Source organism: Anser cygnoides, chromosome Z, assembly GCF_040182565.1.
Source record: "Anser cygnoides isolate HZ-2024a breed goose chromosome Z, Taihu_goose_T2T_genome, whole genome shotgun sequence".
NCBI lineage: Eukaryota > Metazoa > Chordata > Aves > Anseriformes > Anatidae > Anser > Anser cygnoides.
Window position 1 is genome coordinate 45,681,478 of NC_089912.1, and position 21,372 is coordinate 45,702,849.

Sequence of the window (21,372 nt, forward strand, 5' to 3'; positions counted from 1 at the left end):
CTACAGAACCTCGGCTCTGACGTGTTCCTTGCATTTCCCTTGTGAAGAGTTCAAAGGGTAAAATTCATGAGACACAAGGCAACCTTATGGTAGCAAAAGTGGGACAGCTCACTGAGAACAGGGCCATTAACAAGTGTAATCAGCAGGAGATACTAAACGACCTCTCAAAACTCTTTCTCCAATTTCTTTACACATTGCAGTCTGTGAAAATCTGCAACAGTGGGTTTATTAAAGTTAGATGTAAGGGAGTGAGACTACCACGGTATTCAATATGCAGTTCTGTCAGAGCTCTTAGGCTGAACAACAATGAAAGTACATCCTGGCACAATCTGGTAGTCTTGGAACTTGTTTTCCCCTTTTGTTATACAAATAATACAAAACCTAACTTTCGGTGCAGTGGAAAAGTCTTTTGTTCCCTGTATATTTGAGATAAAAGGAACAAATCAGGAATTGAAGGAAGTCTGATTGCCAAGGCTTTTAAACTAGTTTCACTGGCAATGGTCAAAACACCGAAGATTTAATTCTGTGGCTTTAAACACTGTCAACAGTGGGTAGTGAAACAAGCTGCCTATTTATTATATGAATAACGATATGAATAAGACTTTCTTCTCACTTCCATTAATGATAAAGTAGAAAGATCTAGAAAGATTAATACAGAAGTGATACAAAGACACAAGGTACTCTCACTATTGTTTCACACCATCTGTCATTCTTCATACTGATTTTACTTACTTTTTGATACCTTGAAATGTGCTGCTTGCCATGTCTATGATTCCTCCAGTAGGTCTAGCTACTGCTCCCACTAAGCCTTTTCCAACACCTTTGAAAAAACCAGCTGCTCCTTCTTTCTGAGCTCCTAAAAGGATTAAGTGCAGCAAATTTTTAGAAAAAAGAAAAAAAAAGACTTTTTCTTACAACATTACTTAGGAGTTGCATTTGCTTTTATTTGATATGCAACTACATAGTCTCCTCCACACAAAGTTCATGTGAACTTTTAAATTAGATGTCAGTTAAAACATAAAATCTTGGTAAACTTAAAATGTTTCATCACATATTAAGAATTTGAAACCATATGAACATTTAATCTATCAGAAGACCTACACTTACCTCTTATTGGTTTTGTAACTATTCCTGTTATGCCACTGACGAAACCCTACCAAAAGAAATGAAAAAATGAACACAAATACGTTTTCATGTTATATTTTTCTTTCTTACATATTTCTTATTACTTTATTGGTGAATAGCCTCAAAGTACTTGCGGTGGAGTATTCTAAAACCCACAGCAAGTTATCAGAATATATATATTTCACCTGCTTTGCAATTCCTACTTTCTCCAATTCTCATGTATTTTTCTTTAAAGCTATCACTCAATTATGGCCACTTAAATGGAAAAAACAGAATTAAAATTAGAGGAACAACTCTCCGGTGACTACAGCAGACTTTACATTTGTTACTTTTGCCTGCACAAAATCCATTAATCTTTTTATCATTTTTATTCTCCTTACAGAAACTAATCCTTTTCCTCCACGAGTGATACCCTCCCTCAGACCAGTGGGCTGTTTATTCATGGCTTCTCTCCTTTTCTGCTGATAATCCTCATCCATAGTTATTGCAGCTACTCCTTTTGCCATAGCACCAGTGATCCTTGAAGCAGCACCAGCTAATCCACCTATTAGAAAACAAAACAATCTAAGTAAAATGCCAATGCAGTTTACAAATACTCACCTATATTGCTTACTAATAAGTATACTACTATGATTATTCTGAAACCTACCAACAGCTCCCCCTACTAGAGCTTTAAGTCCTAGTGCCATTCCTTCTACAAATTCTTCAGGACCCTGGATGGCTCCCTGAGGGGTGGGAAGAAAAAAGACACATTTACATTAAGTTTCAAATAGTATATATTACATATTTTTAAATATTATGTTTTTGTTGGAACTTATATATACTTAAAGAGAGCAGGAGAGTGAGTGTGAAAGTGTGAGATCACCCACTAGAGCTCGCACATGAGAAAGAAAGCCTACTTTAATATACTAATTCATTCATGGAAGTCTGATTATTTTAAGTCAAAATCATTCAAACAGACTTAATCTAGCATAAGATTTGTAAGGACCAGTCAATCATGAATTAAGTGAAATTTTATGTCACTTGAGTTCTCCAGTAACTTTTCCTGTCACTTTCACTTTGAATTTTCAATTCTAAATATGAATTTAAAACTAAACAAGCTATTAATATATCCAAATTTACAATATAATTCATATCTAATCATTTTTGCAACATTTCACAATAAGCCAGAGATTTTTACCTGATAAGGTTCATAGAAGAATGCTTCTACTCCTTCAGACAAGTCTCTTATAAATCCAAATGGATTACCCAAGACATCAAGGCCAAGAATAAGCACATACATCTGCTTAATAGCCTAAAATAAAAATAGTTATTCAGTAAAAATGTTTCAAATCACACTAAAGCCATTAAGGCAGTATAGTTCACTCAAAATAAAACAGCAGGAAAGATGAGTTTAATATGAAAAATTCAATATTTGTAAAAAGTACATTTAGTTTTATTAAAAATGATCATACAGAGAGAAAATCATATTTAATCAAACTTTAGTGCTTTCAAGTACTTCATAAATAACTGAGATTAAGTCTCTTGCGATTTTACAAAGCGTGCACATCACCCAGATTTCTCTCACTTTACACAGCTATTGAACAAAATTTGGTCTGTTTCTGTGTGCTGAGAGAATTTTGTTGATTATGACTATAAAAAATTAAAAGTACATCAGATCTGCATTGTGTTTGCTTCCACTATCCATCCCTGTAAGTTGTTCTGTTACTCACACCACTCTTCCTGTAGTCGTAATTTAGAAATATTGCAGTTACTTGCCCCCAAAATAAAGGCAGCAGAATTGCATGAATGAGTAACAAGTTTTTATATTTCATATGTACTTAACCTGTGTACAAACATGGAAGGCTGAAAGTAATTTTATTGATTTTCATAAAACCAAAGCACACAGTAGCTCTTTGAAAATGTAAGTTTACTGAAATACTGAAATTTATTTATTCCAACCTGTTTTGAATAATGCCTTAACACTGCTGATTGGAGCTGCTGTGTAGTACAGAAGTGATAATTGAGTTCAAAGAATGCCAACCTAAAAAAATAATGAAACAAAATATCCATATTATTTAGAGTGAAATAAAATCTATCATTGGCAATATTGAATTGTTTTTTGGAAGCAGTTATTACAATTGTATTTTTAACCTACTTAAAGACGACATCTTGTACATCTGTGAGGGTCGCACCTATACTCTTCAGAAGGAGATTCAAGGATTGAAGTGGTATCAATTCATTCTTTCTTTCTTCTTTGTTACTATCTTCACCACCCGTACTGAGTGAAAAGCTTAAGTGTAACTAAAGGATAAAAAACAAGATTGGGAAATAACATGACTGTTTTTATTAAAAGTTTCATATTTTTAGCTTTATAATCTTTTTTATGGTCTATATGAGATATGGCATATCTTTTATATTATCTACATTGAGATATGGCATTTCTAATCTTGACTGAAATCATACTGAATTCATATATAGAGAATATATACACACCATTTAGGGTTTTAAAAAAACACTGAAATTTAAAGTCAAATTGAATAACTTAAATACCTTTAAGAAAACAGGAACTCTAAATTGCTTACCCATATTTTCAGATGAGGTCTCCAGAACCTTTTAGCTACAATTTATTAGCTTGTTTCCAAAGCGTTTTGCTTCTCTAACTAATACACAGTATCAAAGCAGACTAAAAATGATAACATAGCATTGTGCCCAAGCAGGAATGAGAAACAAAACCCTGAAGACAAATAATTATGCAAATTTTACAGGTAATAAACAAGAACTGAAAAGTATATACAACAAAAAATAGTGCAGACCTGAAGTAATCAAAATATTTGTTTCACAGAAATTAAGGTGACACTCTTAAAAACAGAATAAACGTTCAGGAAGTTTGCTGTTAGGGCTCTATAGTGCCAACTGTAGCTTTCCAAATCAGATGAAAAGAGGTTATGCCTTTTCCTGATTCTGAGGACAATGCCACATGCCATTCATTACATTTATGGCATAACAGAACTTAATTATAGCTCGCTTCTATTACAGGTAGCTCTTGTCTTGCAGAATCATTGTCACAATTCACAACTTTATTGTGACTTCCTAACTGTTAAAAACTAGCTTTTATTAAAACCTGAAGCCCATTATGTCCTATCTCTTCCATGTAATTTTTCTTGCAAAATTCAGAAGTAAGCTTTTTTCATTTTGTTACCTCAAAACTTAAAGGATATTTTACTTTGTCAAGTCCTAAGTGGTTTTTGTGTTATATCAGTTGGAGACATAGCCCCTAAATAAAGATGCACTGAAGTAGCTACTAAATATATGTGGAATGAGTTAGGCTACGTTGTTTACGTGGCTAGCCCACTATTACCTAGAATTATCTGTTTTAATAGCAGAGCATTTCTAACATCCCACCCAATACTGTAAAAAGACAAAACTCAAACCTTTCTTTGATCTATTTCCCATGGAATGGAGGGGAAAATGTCTTAATACAAATTCTTACAAGGCCTACAAAGTGCTTTAAATTTTAACAAAGTCAGCTAAGCAATAAGCAAAAAACAAGACCCGTAAGCAAAAAATGTATGAGAGATACAGGCAAACAGGCTGCTGTTTCCATGTTAAGTATGTATACACTGTTCAATAGCTGTGCATGAATATTTATGGGAACAGGGAAATGGCCAAAAGACAACTTTACTGGAATCAAAGTACAAAACTGCTCTTCATGGGTTAATAATGATAAAGAAGAAAACATCACTGCACAGTAAAGGTGATTGTACATTGTTGTGTTTTGTTAGTTTTTCTTTTTCAGAAATGATATAGTTCCCTAATCTACTATGCGCTGTCTGGACATAAGAGCTATAGCATTTTGAAAGGATAAATAACAAAAAAGAATTACTATTTGCGAAGAAGGTTGTGGATTGGAAGGAAATAATGAAGTCTTTAATATTTAGGAAGTATTTCCGTAAGGTAAACCCCAGATAAATTAGCAGTGACAGTAAAAGCATTTTTCCAGGACATTTTTATTTTATTCTTAATTATCTCTACATTTTCTAACTTTCCAGTATCTACTGTTCTCCAGGAGATAAAAATCCTTCAGTTAGAGAGCAAGCATAGACAGTACTATGAAAAAGTTATACCTTAATTGAAGAGATATGGAAGTACTCGTACAAGCTGATTTGTGATGTATCCATTGATGACACACTCATCAGTTCTTCTTGAAGAGACTCCACATCCTTTTTGAAAAGTTCTAGCTGTGAATGCATTTTCAAAAAAACATATTACTTTCAAATTTAGAGCATATTGAACTTGTTAATCTAACGTGCCATTGAGATGCAATATATTGAGTGATAGCACTTTCACTCTCCTGATCCTAGTTTTCTGACTAGAGTTGACATTTCAGAGGAATTTTAATTAGTTTTTGCTGTCTTTATTTGTATGAAGAAAAGGAAATATGTATAAAAAGAATCCAAAACCCACCTATTTTCTAGAAAAAAATGGAAGTTCAAATACCAAATATTTTGAAGTGAAGTTTCAGACAAATTTTACCTACTCTATGACAAACAAAGGCGCACATATATACCCTTTTGGCCATACAGCAAGTAGGTTTTAAACTACAAAAATCTACACTAGAGATAATTTTCTATTACACAGAAACTAGACACATACATATTCTCAGATGACCTCCATCTAGCCTTTCTGCTTTTCTCCTTCAAAAGACAGGTTTCTTTAACAATATTTTTCGAAGAACTGGCCAAATTAAAAAAAAAAAAAAAGGTTTTAAAATACAAAATTCTCAAGTAATATTCAGAAAAGACTTAACCAGCAAAATAAACAAAGTTCTAACCAAAAATATTGTGGTATGTCCCTCCAGAACAGTAAACCAGCTAACACTTTGCTACTTTAACAAGCTAAACTGTAAAAGTGCTGAATACTAATGCATGTTTAGGTCTTGATTTAGAGTTAAGATGCCTCTCACCAGAAAGGCTCCTACTCAAAGTTAACATTTCACTTAAAAATTTCAGTCACAACCAAGATACAAACAAAAAATTTCCTAAGTAAATAAGCAAATAATATATTTTGTAAGTCGTCCCAAAACTGTGGTGTCATTAGATCTCTGCAAAGAACCCCATAGGTTTCAAAGGAAGGCCACAGGAAAGACAGCATTACTGGGAAGAAACACCCAGTACCTGATAACCCCAAACTCAAGGGAACCATGCAAGTGTTGTGTGAACTGGACTATACATTTAGTTTCCTCTATATACAAACATCCCACCAAAATTAGGATCTTCATTTAAAGATCAAAACAGAGAAATCCACACACTTGAAGTTAGGAAGCTTAGGACATATTTAGCACATTATACCATGTAAGAGTGGCAACTTTATTTAGATGAAAGTATCTACTGAACCACAACCAATAGCAGGTAAGTCTTACAAGATTTTTTCCCTGACATTAGCTTTTTAAATTTTAACAAGTTTGCTATCTTGCTTGAAATGTTATTCCAGAAACTAATTTCTCACTGCCTTATAATTTATATTCAGCATATATATTTTTTAGAAATACAGAGAATAACCATCACACTTTTTACTAAATCATTTATTATTACATACATTGTACTGACATGCAAACTTCAATATTCTTAACAGGAAATGCTTGTTCAACACATATCCTATCTGCTTTGTATACAGCTAATCACCTTTTTTTTTTTTTGGCTTGTTTTCTTTGGCAAGTCTGTGACATTCCGCTTCCTCTGTTACTTATTGATTGTATCTTAGGTTTTCCTTATTAATCCGCAAGGAAACTACCTTATGCTTCATATTTTATCTTTTTTTTCCTACTCTTCTTCAGTATGAACTCCTTGTGTTCTCCCTCTGTAATAATTCATTTCTCTTCCACTGCCCTCTCCTTTCAACCCAGTGGAAACACGTCAACCGCATCATCTAGCAACTTAACAATCTTGCATAAAATTGCTGAAGACACTTTCACTTTTTTGAACAACCTGTCTCTCTATTCCTCTTACATTCTCTTGCTCTGATGAGCAGATAAGTTTTACTGATTTCCTGGCCAATATTTTCATATATTGTTTTTTAAAATAAAACGGGTTAATGAAAAGAGTATTATTATTTTAACTTCTCTCCTGTCCTGGGTCCTTAATGAACTAATCTCCCAGGCATTAGTAAGACCCAATATTCTACATACATCATTACTACTTTTATTCTTTTCAGAAGGTGTTAAAGCCTTCTTTGCATAGCATGCAACATGAAGATAAAGAAAAGACTTTACTATTTGCCTCAGGAAACAGTAACTCTTGAAAACATCACATCTTCATATTAGTCCCAGGCACAACACTTAACCAGTACCGGTACACAGAACATCAATTTTTTTGTGTTTTGTATATTTTTTCCTGATGATTCTGTTTTAAAATATAAGTTGAATAATTACAGATTAAAAATCTATTCATCTTCGAACAGAAGGTTTCTACCTGTTGGCCATTTGGTACATCAGTCTGTGTAAAGAATTCAACCAGTGCATAGAGGAAACCAAGATCTAATCTGAGATCCATCTCTTGAATCAGGACCTTGAAGTACCTACACATAAATCAAAAAAATATTATCGAACTGTTTAAAAAAAAAAAAGGTGTAATACTTTAGATTATGAAATGAGGTGAACTACAAAATGTAATCATCCGGGGTATTTATATCACTTACTTAATGAACTTCAGATTTTTTTAAGGAATTTGTCATTATTGGTCAAAAGGTTTCCTACAGCGCTCTAAGATAAATACATTTTCTGTATCCAGAATAATTTCAATAAATTAGCAGCATTTAACACTGTAGATAGCACTGTTAAGTGTAGAGGTTTTTTTTTAATTTGTTTGCTTGTTTTTACCAAATTAGGAAAAGACTAAAAATCTTCATTAGAAGAATTGAAAATTCTTGATTACTCTGCAGTTATGTGGTTAATAAAGAGGGCTGAGTTTTCACCTCTCTTTCTGAAGAGCTCTTATCTTTACCAGTATGACTGGGTGTAAAATTATCTTGCATTATGTTTGCCCCTAATCGATTTTAATTTTAAAGCTTGATTAAACATAATCAATGGCAAAAAGATGGAACATGTCAAAATACTTACTTAATATGAGATATTTGTGAATGTCCTGCAGTTCTCATAACAATACTGACATCGGTAAATGGTTTTGGTGCTATGAAGTTGTAAAATAAAAACAGATCAGCACAGATCTTTCTATGATAGACATATCTTTATGTTTTTAATATGAAAATGTCATATGCGTTCTGGATTTTTTCAATCCTATGGAGCAGGATTATATAATGGATGTGACTGGCAAACAAATAAATCACTTAAAAGAGCAGGAACAGGAAGGAATAGGAAGACAAGGTTGAAATGGAATATCAAAATCCTATTTCAGTTATCTCTGAAAACGTACCATCTAAATTCAAATTAATCGTGATATAATCTTAGACCTGTAATTTTCCTAGTCTTGGAAAAAAATCTTCAAAGACCAATAAAAAAATATACACTAAAAAAACAATCTTCAGCTTTATGAACTCTAGCTTAAAATTGATCATATTCAGGATAAAATCCTGTCATTTTAATAGCTTCTGTACAAAATCACTGGCAGTATTCTTTGTATTTCAAATTCTTGTATTTCAACTCAGAATCTCTCTTGACATTACGCTGATCTTCCAAGTGACTTGCCCTAAATAAGTTAACAGAAGACTGCAGTTCCCCACATCGTATACTGACTTTGAGGTCTACGCTCCATTCCATGGAGAAGCTGGAAGGTTACAAACAAAACACACAAAATATACTTTGCCATCTGAGGAGATGGTGCATCGCATAGCAGTTTTGAGTTCAGACTGGCATTAGCACGTTTCTTTTCTTATTCAGTTAAGTCACTAGTCATGTATTGTATGCAAGCAAATAAAAAACCATGCTTTTTAAACAGCATGATTACTATGAGCAACTTATTTTAGGCAGTAGGGAAAATTACAGCCACTGAAGATGAAAAGTGACTATTAGAATCCTCACTGTTTCTGAACTTCAAACACAAGTAATACAGAACCAATGCAACAGATTCACAATCATCAAGTGTAGCAAAGTTTTGAACTTTTCTTATTTTCATCAGGGAACTCCCCTGCTAGGATGGTCAGCTCTCAGTGTTAGTTGTGGTCTGAATCCAACTGCAAAAAGCCCATTTTAAGCTCAAAACAAATTTAACTTACACCTTATGATCTCCAAGAGCAATGAATTGATGTGCCAGAAAGATGTGCTTAAAAGGTATGGATATCAATGGATAAAATGCTTTGTAGTTGTTTTTGTTTGTTTATTCTAATTGCTGTTTAGATGGTTTTCTCTGTATCTTCTTTGTAGAGAAAATTACCAAATTACCTCCCTGTCTCTAGAATTAGTATGTGTGTTCTATGTAGTCAGTAAGCACTAACGGTCTTCATCTGATAAAAGTGGCAAGGTTCACTTCATTAAAAGCAAGCTATCTTGTAATTTTATTAGTAAAGATTATGTTAAGCTATAATAACAAACCTGAATCCAGGGTGATGGACTTTGGAGGTTTAATAGGATAGAACACAAAGGGAAATATGGCTCCAGGAATCTGGTTTTGTATCTAATAGGGGTAAGGACAGGACAAGGTGTAGCATGTTAGCTTTTCAGTAGTTAAATATTTCACAAGTAGGAAAAACACAAGAATTATGAGCATTACCTGTAGCATTCCACCAATTCAAAAGCAGGAAAAAAGCAAGTACTATGGTTCACAATATCTCTGTTTTCAAAATGAAACTATCCAATCTAGAAAAGCTTCTCCCAGTTGGTGGTTTTAAGTGGTCCACAAAATTGTTACAAAGGATTTGTTTTTAAAAACTTTAACATGTAACTTGCTGAATATAGCAAATTACACCTGATTTTTAGTTGGTTGTAAATAAGAGCAGGAAAAAGCATAGAATATGAACAGTAACATTTTCCTCAACAGTCATAGGTGACCATGGTGGGCTTTTTTTCAGAAGCATTTAAGAAGTATTTCTTTTCAAAGATTGAGAAGCACTGATGTTGAAGCCACTGAGTACAATTAAATTCAAAACGTGAAAAATCCAAACAAATCTGAAAATAAATCCAAGTTTCCTTAAAAGGCACTTTTTCTTAATGAATAATTCACTGTTCTCTGACAAGACTCACCTGTATCCTGTAAACTTGAATTCTGAAAGACTTCTGATGTGCTGATGAACTGTACTCTACTTTCAAAGCTGGCAGGTAATTCCTTCTAATAGGAATCTCATTGGGTTGTTGAATTTTCATGTTACATCCATTAGGAGTTAAACACACCTATTGTTAAAAGAAAAGTTGTTTGTGTTAAAGAAAAGTTGTTATGCTACATGATTGTTATAATCTACTTTAAAATTCACACTTCCCGTTAACATTGTAATAAAAGTTTAATAGTAAAAGTTTTGCAGCTTTTTACCTATACTATGTTAATTTACCTACAACACATTTCTAATGAGTATCTTGAATTTATCTACAGACAAGGATAGGAGCATTCAGAGCATACCATGCTTTTACTTTCCAGAATTATTTCTGGAATGTTTTTTTCGTGTTTACGTGATTGAATGACACAGCTGAATTTTGTCTCACTGTGATATACCACAACGAGGGTAAATACAAGATTTTGTGTTAAGACAAACACTCCCTCAAACTAACATCCTGCCCTCCTTCCAGGTATAGCAGATGAAAAAAATGCAAAATTTCTTTATTGTATCTTTGTGCATATTTAGTCCCATGACCTGTAAAAATGTTACAGTGCAATTTCAAAGTTAGAGGCTAACAAAAACAAGTCTACAGCAAGCTGTCAAATATTTATGGATTTCTCTTTCTAGACAAACTTTTTTTTTTCCAGGCAAAGATAAAAGATGGGATTTCAAATGAACTGAGTAAATTAATCATCTAAATTTTCACTGGAAGTTTTTCACATACGGCAAAAATGGATACATGATCTTTTTCCTGTATACACCTATAAACAACAGATTTAGAGAATGATCAGTATTACCAAGACATTGGATTCCAACTCAATAATCTTATTTTCTGAAGGAGTTAGCTCACTGTAATCTTTGAATTCTTGTTCTAATTTGTCAGTTTGCTTAACACTCATTGGTCTCCATCTTGATTTCTTCTCAGGTTTTGTCTCCCAAACCACATCAGAACTTTGAAAACAAAAGAATGGACCAAGAGAAAAGAGTTAGTAAGTTCAAAACAAGTTTTACATGCCTTAGTATAGCTTTTAATATGTAGTAACTATGGAATGAAAAAACACATCATAAAGCACTAGTGTGGTAAATAAAAATGACCCAAATCACCCACCTCCTTCTCTGCACTAAAGAAATAAGGAAAGATAACAGCAAGTATTTTTAACTCCCCAGTTTAACAAAGATAGGCAGGTAAAGACACTTTGTCAAGAAACTCAGCTTCAATAGTACTCCATCTGTTATTCGACACACTCATTGTGGGTTTCTGCATATATTCCTGCATATATTTTGGCATGGTTGATTCAGTAGAAATTGAGTTTTTCAAGTCAACAGAAAATGTTGCCTGAACTGCTTCTTATATTTGATAGATAGTTTCTCCACTTGATCTGCCTAAATTACTAGACAGTGTTTCAGTTTATGTGTTTATTCTACTGATTTCATGGTGTTGAAGGATTTGTTTGTTTGTTTTTTGTTTGTTTATGGTATCCCAGAATCATTCTTTTCTATTCTTTCCTTCTTTTATTATTAATGAAAGACTTAAGTTATCCATTACCTTTAAAGGGCTCTGGCGTCTTTTCTGCTTTTCTGCTTAGTTCTACTGCTTCTGTGAGAAGCTCTTATGTCTGATTTCACCTTGCAATCAAACAATGTATGATATAGGGCACAAACCAACAACTATCAGACAAGTTAAGAATATTCCTTCTTTCCTTCAAGTTACTATACAAAATACATAGCTCCCTAATCCAATTCCTTTTAGCTACATCTGTGTCTGTATTCAGGTACATCAATGGCAGAACCACCTAAAAAAGTAAAATATAAACGTGAGCTAGAGGACAAAATAACAGCTATAAAATAGAGTACTGATTTGAAACAGCTGTGGGTTTTTTGTTTGTTTGTTTGTTTTTGTTATCTTTTTCTTTTTCCAAATGCACTGTGATCCCATTTCTGGCACGGTAAAACTTGTTTCTGCATCACGTTAGATACAAACTGCCACTTACACTATTTTTGGACAAGATGATCAAAAAAAGCAACATTCTTAACGACAGTGTTTTTTTTCACTATAACCAAGGATTAATCTGTCATCTTCAGAAACTGGCTTCAGGAGCTTGACATCTCCTTTGATTAATAACAGATCAGTACCATCTATAATCATGATTAGACTCCTGACTATGGATGACCACTTCCCAAAAGAAATCCCTATTTTGAATCTGGGCATTTAGCTGCCACTTTTAAAAGTCTAGATTTCCACTGTCTAGATAGTTATCAGAGCACTGTTTCTCAAGTGAGGGCAAGGACTTGAATTTTCTTAGTGAATGGCAGAGGTGAATATGTGAAGTATACACATACATTAAGTTTCTGCTTGTTTTGCAGTGAAGTGCAAAGAATTCAGAGGAAAAAGAAAATCCTCCATCTAGCAACCTCACAGATATGAACATACAAAAGTGGGTGGAGTATGGCAGTGATATATACAAGTACCCCTTTAGTACTCTAAAAAGGCCCTGTATGAACACATCACAGCCCATACTTCCTAAGTACTGTAAAGTTTCTTTTCTGTTCCCCTCTGAAATGATACAGTAGCAAAGCAAAGGTATTACAGCCTTCAAGTCTCCATAATCACAGAATCACAGAATCACCTAGGTTGGAAGAGACCTCCAAGATCATCGAGTCCAACCTCTGACCTAACACGAACAAGTCCTCCACTAAACCATATCGCTAAGCCCTACATCTAAACGTCTTTTACAGACCTCCAGGGATGGTGACTCAACCACTTCCCTGGGCAGCCCATTCCAATGCCTAACAACCCTTTCAGTAAAGAAGTTCTTCCTAACACCCAACCTAAACCTCCCCTGCTGCAACTTTAACCCATTCCCCCCCAAAAAAAGAAGCACTCACACAACCCCTGAGAATCGGCAAGAGCTGTTTAGTGCCGGGACATCTTGCAGATAAACCTGCAAGATGCCCATGGTGCTTGGTGGCTCCAAGCTAATGCTTGCGATGGAGCCTGAGCAACGAGTAGGGGGCTCACCGGGCACTGCTGCAATGCTGTTGGTGCTCTCGGATGGCAGAGCACAAAGACATGCCGCAGTAGACCCAGGTCTGTTCTGACAGAGGTGGATCCACTTCCATCCGTTCCTCCACATCTGGTGGATCCAGCTCCATCGGCTCCACGGTGTTGGGTAGAAGGATAAGCCAGTCCTTGACCGGGACTGCCCAAACGGGATGCCTTCCATCCAGAATGTTCTCAGGCCAGGGTGCCATCCAGTTCCACCCCAATGTCCCATGCCACTGTTGGCTCGGTTTTCATGCATGGGTCTGATGGTGGCATCTGTTTTATGGCCATTACTGGGTCCTGCACTGTGCTCCGGACTATGGGCACACGCCTCTGCTCCCCGCGGCTGTCTGTCTGATGTTCCTGACTTCGCCCCACGTCACCGTTGCGCCTATGGTACGGTCCAGGCCCTCTGTCGCTGGGTGTGTGAGGGGCCGGCCTGTTCCCCACATCATTGCGGTGCCAATGTTACTGCCTGTATCTGTCTGTGGGCTGGGCGCCAGAGGCCCCTTGGGCACTGGTGTCTCTTGTGCCACCAGCACCATCCCTCTGCACACATCTCCTCCTGGTCAGGCGCATTCCTTCTTGGTGCTTCACCGAACTGCATCGCTGTCCTCGCACACCAAGGAGGCCTGCTGCTCGCCTTGCTCTTCTAGTCTTCTTCCTGCCACACAAGCTGACAGTCAGAGGGCCTAGATGCTCAGCAAATGCTGGGCCAGCTGCAGGGGGCCTGTTTTGTAGGGCCCGCAGCAAAGGTGGGGCAGTGGTGGCCACTGTGGCCTCAGCAAGCCTCTGTGATGGAGTGTCCCAGGCATGGCCAAAGGCGGCTGTGTTGGGAGCAGCCTGGAAGATGCCCTCACATGGACAAGGAGGGGGGTTGGGGGGGCTGAGTGCTCCTTTTCTGGGGCTGGCTCCCCCGGGCCATTTGGCTTGCCAGAGAGAAAGGCTGCCCCTCGACCACAGGGACTGCCCTCTCCACCTCCCATCCTGTGCCCTGGGTTTATTTTTAACACTGGTTTTTAGGTAATTTCATTCTATTCTTTATGGAAAAAAACTGCAGCAAGGTGCATCTTCAGCCCTAATTCCCATGTGTGCTTTGTGCTGCAAGTGAAGAATTTCTTCCTCACGTCACATCTGATCTAAATCTCCCCTCCATTTGTTCAAAGCCGTTATTCCTGGTTCCATGGCTACACTCCCCGATACAGTCCCTGTCCAGCTTTCTTCTAGGCCACTTTTATGGGTAAGGTTAGGTGGCAAAAAAGCAGGAAGAAGGCAGAAATATTGGAGGGATCAATCTTAGAGAACTGAGTATTCTCCTGCTGTCTACGATTAATAAGGATTGCCAGCTTCATGGAAAAGAAGTGGGAAAGTACCTAGGGGCTAAAGGATAATTTCTCAATCGAAGCTAGTTAAGAACTACAAGCTGCTACTGCTGCACCAGAATTTTCAAAATAGAAAACAGAAATGTTGCTGATTCTATCTGAAGACAGAAAAATCCACTGACAAACTATCCTCACAGACTACTCCTTAAATCTCTATTATCACTCCCCAAACTATACAGACAGGAAACAACTCTGTTCAATGTATTGGGGAAAGCTTGCTATACAGTTATGCTTATGTTGCAAAAATATATACATCCACCCACATATACAGAAAGCATTTGCATTAATATAAAACACAATGAAACCACTTCCCATTACAACAGCAAAATATAAAAATCCAGTTCTAAATACTCTTATGCAGATTTCTGTTCTCTCTGTGTTCCTACCCAAAAATGAAATTCAGTTAGTGAAAATACCTTAAGTTAAACATTTTATATTGCTGCACACTACGTAAGTTACCTTGTAATTCCAATGTAGGACACCTCCTGCTTTGTATAATTATTAACCAATGAAATTCCGACATCTTGTAAAGACAGAATGATTTCTTGTTCTGCTAGTTCTGCCTTTATACTTTCGTATGCCAGTTTAAAAACATTCTCATCTTCAGTGATTAGGACAATACGCTGCAAACCTTCAAAAAATGATGCTAAATAGACCACTTTTCTACAGTCCAGGCTGAGTACTTTCATTTTGTCCTGCAAACAAGAGAGGAAAAGTTTTTACAACTATATTCACCACTCTACCCACTACAAGAAAATGTAAAAGTCTTAATAACATGAACTGAAATAGGAGACCATTTTATAAAGGTATAAGAAAATAACAAAAATTTTAATTATGAAGTTTTACAGAAGTCTTTCATTCTCTCTCTCTCTCTCACACACACACACACTTTTGAACTGAAAACACCACTTACTGGCATAAGCTCCAGCAAACACAGTGCTGTTACAGTTCAGTGCCCAAACCTCAGCTATGTGATTCCTTATCGTACTTAATGTATATGGAATTTCGTATGTATGCTAATCTCAATTACAGACAAAAACACAGCTGTTTTGTTGTTGGGTGTTGTTTTATTTTCTCCCCACCACAAGTTAACTAAATGGCAAAAATCCGTATCACTCTCAGATCCATTGAAATCCATTAATGTTTTAAAAGCAGCACCTGAAATACACCCCTATTTTTATCTGATGTACTTTCAGAAAAATCACAAATGTTTGCCTAGACACTGCATGTTACCTTCTTTATTATGGCAATAATGACATGAAAACACACCATTCTAAAATATTTCCCTACTTTTTAAACTGAATGAAGCTGTTTTGGTAATTTATACATAGGTTTAATACAAGACACCTTTTAACACATGCTATCTCAATTTTTTACTGAGACAAAGTACCACAAAGGGAAGTTCTCCACTATGCCATACACCAGACACCTCTGGGTATTCACTAGATCCCTCATTGAACGTATTCAGGAACAAATAAGTAAACCACAGCACCATATTTTTTCTGTCATTTTTGTGTGCTGTATTAACTCACAGAAAGTTCTGACAGGCATCGTCGTCTGCATGGATTGGACAAAAAGCCACGGCCAGAAGGATACTATCCCTTTCCTTCTCTCAAATGATACTGTGCTGCTTTGTGAGCAAAACCACACCATGAACAGCTCAACAACTTAACTCTTTATCACAGATAAGACTTACAGAACTTGCAGGAAAAAACACCTAAGTGTCTAGAACCTTTAATATACCTTTGCTTCAGTTAAAGAATCAAAAGCTTATTAAGAAAGTGACTAACACCAAACAAAATATTTAGGAGTTTCCTTTTGAAGTAAAACAAGAGCAAGTAATTTCATTATGTAGCAGTTATGGCAGAAGCTTATTAGCTTCCATGGTTAGTGATCTGAAAATCACCAAGTCATGGCTGCACAAGTCAGCACATTCATTCTGCAAACAATTCTCCTAAAGCACCTCAATTTTTACTGTTGAACTATTTCCCTGAGAGTAGACAAAAATGCAGTAGGAGATGCAATTTGAAAGGCAACCCAACAGTCTTGATTCAATCAAATGAGGTTCCTCCTGTATCAGTTAACCCAGAATTGAATTAGGTCTACAACAAGACGAAGTTCTGAAGGTGAAAATCTTTCCTGTACTGCCAATACCGGCTAAACGTAATGCTATTATGCAAACTTAGCTATTCTTCTAATCATGTATATAAATTGTCAAGAATATTACAGTTCTTCCTTTTCCAACTAATTCTATGTGAGGATAATAAAAACCATGCATAAAAGTACAGCCAGCATACACATCACTATTCAAACTAACATCTCTGGCTTTTGCATATGAAGCTATAGAACAGCCATCTTTATTGTGATTTGAGTGAATCTGCTCTGTACAGTGCTTGTACACAAATAATGCCTAGATTAACAAAGTAGTGAAAAACAAACAAAAAAGTAAACAACCTGCAACACTGGATACAGAATAGGATAATAAATAAAATTTAAAGGAGATCTACATAATAGACATACTTCCTTTGGGGTGATTTCCTCAGTTATTTTTCCACATTTCCATGTCAATTTTCTAGATCCTGCTGGGTCTGCCCAAGTGTACAACACTGCCTTATTTGGCTGAAGACAGCCTTCCAATTGACTGAGGGAGCTAGAATGAAGTAATACTAAATTAAAATGTAAATAAACATTTTGCATCAATGACATTTGCATTCTAACATATCCATTAAACAACCAAGAACACCTTTATTATTTTCTACGTAATGAAAATGAAAACTGAAAACAGCATTAAGGGTATAAAAACATGCAAAAAAACATCCTCAGCACAATAATAAAAGTATTATTTAAACTTCAAAACAAATATTTATACTTCAGAAATAAATTATACCCAGTAGATTTCAAAAAATCATTTTCTTCACCACTTGTGATTAATATGGAAACATTAAGTACAGAAAATTTAGAAAGCAGAGCTTACACACTAAGAAAAAAATTCGAGGTTTGTGCTGTCTAACATTAATACTCCAAGAGATATAAAAAATAAAGCATTTGAAGTCCACTGTTTAGGAAAGCTTTCCTCTACACAATTTGCTGAAGGGAAAAATATTTAGTATTTAGTATCGGGATACAGTGGGTATTTTCAGGCAAACAGATTTTAAACACTATTACCCTTGCACAGTTAAAACAGGCAGACTTTTCTGCTACAGCTCTGGAAGGAGCTTGCCCATTGCCATATATAGTTCATTACAATATTTATGTATTAAATTTACATTGGAGATGAACAAAATCCAGACAAAATAAAAATGACTAATCCTTACAGATAAAAAAAAGAACTTTACTCCTCATATAAAAAGGAACAGCATACAGCTGCAATCTTTGTATTTGAGTAGGAACTCTTCCACTTTTGAAATAAGTATATTTTATCAACACTGGTCTGACTGTCTGAAAGAGTACGTTTTGCTTTTAAAAGGAAACAGTCCAAGAGCACGGTAATAATCCTTACACTTTGCACTGCAAAATAATAATGCTTATACTATGCACTGCAAGTATAAGCATACAGTAGCAAAGCATTACGAAGACATTCCATCCTGAGAACAGAAGCAGTACAGCTGCGCTCAGGTTGTGCAGCACAGTGCTGATCAACATAATTTGCTGTGAGCATTAAGTCATTCCACACAAGTAGAATACTTGGCACCACTCTGTAATATGCCTTGAAAGATGCTTTATGCGGAAAAATGTGAACAGAAGAATTCATGTTTTAAAGACTTGCACCCTCAACTTCAAACATTTACCCCAGTTACATCAGGTGTTTGAGTAAAACCAAGATGGAAATAAATTTTCAGTGATTGCAGATAACTCATATATGTTAAAATAACCTAAGTTTCAGTCCAACTTAACAAAACTTACATAACTACCTATCTGTTTTCCAGTCCATTCCCTCATCTCTCCTATAAATTTTTAACTTATAAATTTTTATTATTTCTGCTAACTCTCAACTAAACTTGATAGCACAGGAGAAGTTTCAAATCTAACTACTTTTCCAGCTCATCTATTACTTATTCTACCCAGTCAGCACATGGATAGTTCCAGAATAGCCAAGCAGATCCTTTGCCCCAAAAGGGATGCAAGGACACACAATTCTTATAAAATGAGACCCATGCCTCTTTAGCTCACAAAACAACTTCTTTGTTTCTATAAACAGGTGACTGGCTTTACCACTCTTATAACTACTAATCCTATTCAGTTTATAAAACAAAAGATTTGTGGGTGTTCTGACAAAATTAGACATTCAGTTCTTAAGAAATAGGCTTTTCTCCTCCATTATTTCAGCTTACGTAGTTGAAATGAAAAGAAAGTTTTGGATACTGAACTACTTTGCTCTACAATTTCATAGACTGCTGATACAATTGAAAAAACATGTTCCTGTGTAGGGAGATGAGACTATTCTACAGAGTATCATTTCAATACTGTTTTACACAGCACTCTAATTTCTTCCCATTATTAAATAAACCTAAAACATTGAATGTGTGTATTTTGTTAATTCTGTATGTAATTGAGGCATTTTGTAAATGTACACAATTGACCTGAGAGGCTTAAAAGCATAATTTCAACAGTAACACAAGCTGTACGCATAACAGTCCGGCCTACATTTTTATCACCACTTCAGATATGCTGTAACTGTAGTTACTATCACAGAATCACAGAATGGGCAGTGTTGGAAGGGACCTCTGAAGATCACCTAGTCCAAGCCCCCTGCTGAGCAGGATCACCTAGAGCTCATTGCGCAGGATGGCAGCCAGGAGGGTTTTGAATATCTCCAGAGAAAAAGACTCCACAATCTCTCTGGGCAACCTGTGCCAGTGTCACCCTCACAGTAAAGAAGTGCCCCCTCACATTCAGCTGGAACATCATTTGCTTCAGTTTGTGCCCGTTGCTTCTCATCCTGTCACTGGGCACAACAGAAAAAAGACTGGCTCCATCCTCTCAGTACCCTCCCCTCAGATATTTATATGCATTGATGAGGTCTCCCCTCAGTCTTCTCTTTTCTGGGCTAAACAGGCCCAGCTATCTCAGCCCATCCTCATATGAGAGGTACTCCATTCCTCTCATCATCTTCATAGCCCTCCTCCAGACTCGCTCTAGTAGCTCCATGTCCCTCTTGTACTGGGAAGCCCAGAACGGGACACAATACTCCAGCTGTGGCCTCACCAGGTCTGAGTAGAGGGGGAGGATCACCTCCCTATTACTTCTGCTGCTAAGCAGACATGGTTACAATACATAAAGTAACTGACGTGTCTCATTGCAGATATCCATACAAAAACCCTTCTTGCATACCTTTGTCCATACTCAATAATTTCTTCCTCAGTATGGTTTATCAACAGAAATGGTGCTGCGCCATCATGGTAATTAGAAAAGGTGATCACTGTAGAATGTTCAGTCAGGTTAACATCCACTATGATTCCTCCAAGCTATCAGATGTAAAAAAAATGTAAAATAAATAACAGCAGAATTAATTTCTGATAAAGCAAATGTAATTCAAATATTCCTGAAACTTTTACTCTAATAGGATGAAACTACCAAACAGTGAAACAAACAACCAGTTCTAACATGCTTGTAAAAAAATTTCCAAATCGTATCGTTATTAGGAGATGAACACTGCAATCAGTAACAAAAATTTTGCAAAATTACAAAAAAAATAGGGGTTCTAGACTCTCAAAATCTAGGCTGGTAGTAGAGGAATCTTCCTTGAACCACTCATACTCAATAATGCCTCTCAAAATATTCTACTATTAAAAACATTCAAGTATTTCAGAACTGCTACTAGATGAGACTATTTGCAACACAGCGGTAAATTTAGTGGCAAAGTTACTTTTCAAAGTAGCAGTGTCACTTCACAGTTAATGTAAATACTTCTCAGCCTTAGCTGGAAAACACTGGGGAAAAAAAAAAATCTTTCTTACAGCTTCAACAGTCTGCTTCTCCAAAAAGTGTTTAAAATGAAACATGTACATATCCTTATACGCACACAACAGTGCAAGAATGAGAATAATATACTTGCATATATATAGCCTTTTCCTCAGCTAAGGTTCTGAAATATTTGACTGAGTGTAAATGCAAAAAAAAATTGGAGAATGGAAATGGAGAACTTATTTATGCTGTTTTATCTAATTTCCAAAGGTCATTTACCTTGTTGTCCAAATGCAGTAAGAGACAATTTTCTTGCTTATCAAAATTTATCTTCTTTGGAGGCAGATCTGAATTTTCAACTCTAACAAGCAGTTTGTTGGCATCATTTTCAGGCCAAAAGGGAATACACTATTAAAAAAATCAGGCATTTTTAAGTGAGAAGACAATGGCATTCCACTTTAGCCCAAAGTTCATTTCTAAAATTTTACTCACAAGTGTAGTGCGGTCTAACCAGGAATTCTATTAAAACACCTGAAATAATTACTTACCTGAACATAATAAACTGAAAGTAAGTCAAAAGAAACTCAGACTACAGTGAAGGAACAGAGGCAGTAAGGAGCTAAAAGTAAAAAAGGTAAGACTTCATATTCATAAGAGCAAGTAGTCTTAAAATGGATA

At 35.8% G+C, this 21,372-nt stretch overlaps 1 protein-coding gene across 7 annotated transcripts in view; it reads right to left on the reverse strand.

Moving 5' to 3' along the window:
* VPS13A (vacuolar protein sorting 13 homolog A) overlaps positions 1-21,372 on the reverse strand; it is a 121,294-nt gene that overhangs the window by 23,826 nt on the left and 76,096 nt on the right. For 4 of the 7 annotated variants that reach the window (XM_066989087.1, XM_066989086.1, XM_066989088.1 and 1 more), the window contains 17 exons: positions 20,974-21,102; positions 20,122-20,255; positions 17,311-17,440; positions 15,250-15,485; positions 11,163-11,316; positions 10,298-10,444; positions 9,650-9,731; positions 8,222-8,291; positions 7,575-7,680; positions 5,232-5,345; positions 3,263-3,408; positions 3,067-3,148; positions 2,306-2,419; positions 1,775-1,850; positions 1,506-1,669; positions 1,108-1,153; positions 733-856 (listed from right to left, as the gene is read on the reverse strand). In XM_066989087.1, the coding sequence (XP_066845188.1) occupies positions 733-856; positions 1,108-1,153; positions 1,506-1,669; positions 1,775-1,850; positions 2,306-2,419; positions 3,067-3,148; positions 3,263-3,408; positions 5,232-5,345; positions 7,575-7,680; positions 8,222-8,291; positions 9,650-9,731; positions 10,298-10,444; positions 11,163-11,316; positions 15,250-15,485; positions 17,311-17,440; positions 20,122-20,255; positions 20,974-21,102 (2,054 nt within the window). Of the gene's footprint in view, positions 1-732; positions 857-1,107; positions 1,154-1,505; positions 1,670-1,774; positions 1,851-2,305; positions 2,420-3,066; positions 3,149-3,262; positions 3,409-5,231; positions 5,346-7,574; positions 7,681-8,221; positions 8,292-9,649; positions 9,732-10,297; positions 10,445-11,162; positions 11,317-11,921; positions 12,159-13,384; positions 14,073-15,249; positions 15,486-17,310; positions 17,441-20,121; positions 20,256-20,973; positions 21,103-21,372 lie in introns of those variants that run through there. The other 3 variants (XM_066989090.1, XR_010827995.1, XM_066989091.1) reach the window with 3 other exon arrangements.